This window comes from Hipposideros armiger, unplaced genomic scaffold (assembly GCF_001890085.2).
Source record: "Hipposideros armiger isolate ML-2016 unplaced genomic scaffold, ASM189008v1 scaffold_53, whole genome shotgun sequence".
Classification (NCBI taxonomy): Eukaryota; Metazoa; Chordata; class Mammalia; order Chiroptera; family Hipposideridae; genus Hipposideros; species Hipposideros armiger.
The window spans coordinates 2,855,677-2,860,619 of record NW_017731403.1 but is presented as its reverse complement, the minus strand read 5'-3'; the positions used below and the strand labels follow the sequence as shown (position 1 = coordinate 2,860,619).

General features: G+C 41.6%; 1 protein-coding gene across 1 annotated transcript in view; it reads left to right on the top strand.

The window, feature by feature from the left end:
* The first annotated feature begins 217 nt into the window (after positions 1 to 217).
* The window catches only part of LOC109381809 (uncharacterized protein C4orf32 homolog), a 35,434-nt gene continuing 30,708 nt past the window's right edge, over positions 218 to 4,943 (top strand). The window contains exon 1 of the mRNA XM_019640859.1: positions 218 to 530. Within this exon, the coding sequence (XP_019496404.1) occupies positions 372 to 530 (159 nt within the window). The 5' untranslated portion in view covers positions 218 to 371. The remainder of the gene's footprint in view (positions 531 to 4,943) is intronic.

Genomic DNA, 4,943 nt, shown 5'->3' with positions numbered 1-4,943 from the left:
TGTACATACAGCCTCTCTCACCACACACAATCTCTAACACACACATACAGTCTGTTATCGCGCGCAGAGTCTCACACACTCTCACAAGCGTGCGCGGGAAAACACACCCTCCTCGTCTCTATCACACGCTCTGTCGGCTCCGCCTCCGCCGTGGCCCCTCCCCCGGGTGGGCTCCACCCGGACGGCGGGGGATCAGACGGGCGGCGACAGGCGGGGCGGGGCAGGGTTGCTACTCCCGCCGCCGGGGCCCACGGGCCGCTCTGCACACTCCTGTCAGCAGCGCGCGCGGCCCATCCGGGACGGGCCTCCGGGAGTGGCGCCGCCTTGCGCTTCGCCGCCTGGCTCCTCCGGCGGCCCTGCTCGGTGGCAGGATGTGCTCGGCTGGGGAGGTGCTTGGAGACTGCGGCGGCGGGGGGCCAGGCAGCGAGGATGTGGAGGCGCTGGCCGAGCAGGCGGCGGCGGGGACCGAGTGGGAGCTCCGGGCGAGCCCGCGGCGGCGTGGACAGCAGACCCAAGAGGAGCGCGAGCAGGTGAGTGCAGGGCGGCGCGGCCGGGCGGGTGCCCGAGTCCCACCGGCGCCGGAGGGAGTGGCCCGGCGTGCGGGCGTGCGGGCGGGCGGCGCCTGGGTCGGCGCGGCGTCGGGGCAGCAGCCGGGAAGAGCCGTTAGACGGCGGCGCTCCCACCCGCACGGGGTCGTGCGCCTGGCGGGGTCGACACGGCCCTTCCCTGCGGTCGGGTTCTGCGGAAGCGCCCTTCTCAGTGGTCTCTTATCTCAAAGCTTTCCACGTCAACACTTCTTTATCAAGTTCAAGTCCGTCGCCCTGCGCTGCGATTTTAGGGGACAACGGCGCCCCTCCCGCGCTCCATCCTGGCGCTTCTGAGCACAAGCCTGGAGCCTGTGAGGGGTGGGTGGATGTCTCAACATCCGCCAGGGTCCGAGGCATGTGTAGGAGCGAATATGACAACAGACGTCTTGACCCGGACTCGCCGAGAGCCAAGTTCTTCACATGAACACAAATGAGATCTAAACTTCATTTTAAAAGTGAAAACAAACAAACAAACCAAAACCAAGACGATTGCTTGGTACCAAAGGGAAAGAAATATATGAGGGCAGCCGTAATAAAGGAAAAGAGAAGCTGGGTAATTTTTGAAACTCTGAATTTGCTCTCACTAAATGAAGTGTGACAGTAGGTATTATAGCCCATCAAATATCTTCAAGATTAGGCAAGACATTTAATAAAAGTAATTGAATTATATGTGGGATGAATTTTCGCCACTAAATGGGATTCGACCTTCAAAACTACCAGAGATAAGCCAACCTTCAGAATCACATTAAGGAGCAGGAATGATTATTTGCCCTTACTGCAGCCCTGGACTGTTGGGACAATCAATTGACACCTGTCTCCTCTCATTATCGTTCTCCATCTGTCCTTTTTGTCACATTTCACAAACTCCAATATCATTAAATGCATTAAGAGATTAAGTATAACTTTCAGTATGTCAATATTTTATTTAGGAAACAACAGAGTGTGGCGCACACAAGATATGCCTTAGCATTAGCTTTGCTCACTATGTGGGAGTGTAATTTTTCATCTTTGTGACAATATAAGAGATGGCGACTGAAGCAAATCATTGGTGGTTAGGAGATCTTCCTGATTCTCTTCCTGGTGGTTTTCCCCATTAATTGCACCATAAGTCGGTAGCTAAAGGGCTTAGTTTCCTCTTAGTTTAGTTGTTCAACTGGAAAAGTGAAGAAAAAGGCAACATGTTCGAACTCACTTGGTGAAGGGCGGGGTGCGCTGGGTGCATTTGAGCTGATGTTCTCAAAGTAAATTTTCAAGTGATTGTTAAGGGAGCATGTAAAATACTTCGTTTAAGCTTTTGTGGATTTCATATCATCAGTAGCTCTGGTCTTACCAAAATTGCTTATGGTACAAACAAAAAAAAGATGAAACAAAAAAAGAATGAAACATAGTCTAGAAAACAGATATCACTTGGCATACCTGCTTCTTTCATTGTATGTCATAGAAATCTATTTTTCTGTAGTCCTTTGAAAATGTTATTTTTTTTTGTCACAGGATTTATGTATGCACCCTAAGCCTACATATATGACAAATGAAAAATAACACCCCGAGATGTATATTTCCTCTTATAGAAGCACCAAAGAACTTCTTATCAAGAAGCCAAAAACAAACAAAAACTTGGTACATCTCAGCCCATTCTTGTAAGAAGCAAGCTTTTGTGATAAATCATTTCTCGGTAATATTATTACAAAGCCTTGTTTTCTAGCTTTATTTTAAGTCCAGCAAATGAAATTTAAAATTTTTATGCACTGCCTTGCAATGATGACCGAGATAACTACAGACATAAAGATATTTTGAGGGGTAGTAAATGAAATGAACAACTATAAATCATATCCTAAGGATTTGTTTTATTTAGTTTTTCTTTAGGGAGATTGTGTGTGTGTTTTGTCATTTTAGGACACACAGATTCTAAATTACAAATGGAATATTTTTGAAAACTTGGCTTGTAAACTCGTTATTTAGAACTTAAAGTGAACTTTTCCAGAGAAACAATGATATAAACAGAAACAGAACCACAACCAATTAGCTGGAAATGATGCAGAGGCCATTTTCCTGCTTTCCTTTCTGCTTAGCACACTCACATGATGTTCCCGAGTCTTTGTAGCCTCATGGACATTGAGAGAGAATTGGTGTCAGCAGCAGCAGCTCCTTTATATCTGGATCAGGGCGATGGAGGTGTGCTCTTGACCACAATAGCTCCAGAAGGGACCTAACTTTTGCTCCTCTAGCCCTTTCAGTGATTTTTGTTAGCCCCTAATTTTCTGTGTTAAATCCCTTTCTATTTCCTTCACAAAGTTTTGTTCTTACCTGATAATTTGCAGAAGAGGTTTCTTCCCCAGGGTAAATGCTCCTTTATATACAGCCTTTTCTCTGCTGATTTTTCTTCCCACTTTTGTCCCACTTCTCTCAACTGGGAAGGCTCTTGCATCAGATTTGACTATACAAAGCTTACCTTTGTTTTTGTTATTATGATACTAGATCAAAATGTATCTGTATTTTGGTGTTTACGTACTACTGAAATATTGGTAATAATTTAGGTGTTTTAATAACAGATGTTGTCAGCATCATTTTTTACAATTTGTCCTTGGATGGTGCTACATCTGAGAGAAAACTAAGGTTCCTCTGCCCTTTTGGCCTCAGTCTTTCCAGGTGGGATGACTGACAAAGGAGGCCTGGTTAAAATCAAGTACCCTAGGAGGGGAGGACTTTAAAGAATGGACCAAGTCCTCTAGATGAAGGAACTGTATCAAGTTTGAAGTAGGAGTCAGGCCTCTCAGAGAGATAAGCAAGGGAGAGAGGCAAAATGCCCAAGCAACTGAAGGAACAGGGCACGCTTTCTTACATGTATGTTGATAATTGTGTACATGAGAGATGAGCTGAGTATGTTGATGAAGGTGAATGCCGTGTAGCTGTATGTAAGAGTCTCTGCCCTCCTGTATGGCTGGAAGGCTAAACATCTCCAGTCCTTTTATTATGTGAGTGGCATCCACTTAGAAGCAGCAGTTCACAGCCTGAGTAACCTAAGACAACCCTGCTTACGTAGAGAGGTCTCATTATCCTTATATTGACTTTAGAATCATTATCTTCAGCTTTAAGTTCTTTCTTTATGATTACAAAATATGTACTTTAGAACATGTAGAAATACAGAAAGACCTAAAGAAGAAAACACTTGAAATTCCATTCTGAGTAATATTTTGTTACAAAATATCAAATATTTGGTATTACTACATTCATGTATATCTCTGTGTATACATACAGATATATTTTTAACATGTTTTAATGTCATATTTGAATTTGGTATCTTGTTTTATCTACTTAGCGTGTTGTATCACTTTCCTGTGTTATCAAAAATTCTTTTTAAAAATATTTTTAGGGCTGCCTAATAGTTCATTTCTACAATATTGCACATTTAAGTTGTTTCAAACTTTCTTTTATAAATAATGCTATAATAAAAATCTTTGCTTGTAAATCCTTACAGTTCTACCTTGGAATAGATTCCTAGATGTGAAAGAACTAGGTCAATGTGTCAGTCTTCGAAGCCTCTTGAAACATCCTAAAGAATTGCATTCAAGAAAGGTTGCACCAATGTACCCTTCTAGCATTGGTATGTTAGAGTGCTGATTGGAAACCATTTATATAAAACATTTGTAATTCTCTTTAATAATATTCTTTGACCATTTTTTCTTTTGGCATTATTATAAGAATTTATCATTTATTTCACATAGATTATAAATGTTTTCCCTGTTTGCTGTTTATTTTATAATTTTATTTATGATGGTTTTGATTTAGAAATTCTTTAAATTTTTATTAGCCAAAGGAACTTTTTTGGTAATTTCATATACACACACCACACACACTCACATAGACACATGCACACCTTTCCCACATATATACAAATATCTACATATATTTGTTTAGGACATTCTTTTTAATTCTACTGTTAGTTAAATATCCACCAATATTTTCCTATGTGTGTATGTGTATCTTACCCTATGTATTTAATCTTTTTAGAATGACTTTATGTGTAATGTGAGGTGTGGAGTGAATCTTTTATTTAATTTTTTTTTCTAATTGTGGAATAATCTGCTTTCTCCTTGGCTTTACAATCCTTTATAATAGTTATAAACACTAAAGTCTGTGCTAAACTTTTATATTTTTGTTGGTATTATGAAAGGAATTTCTTCCTCCCCCCGCCTTCCCCCATACACATTATGTTTTTGCTGCTGGTTTCTAGTTATTGGTCCTTATGTATTTCGTTTTTAACTAGCTACCTTACTGAATTCTTTTATTAATTTTAATACTGATAAATACTAGTATCTCTTAGACTTGACTTTTTACATTTTCTAGGTGCCAAAAAAA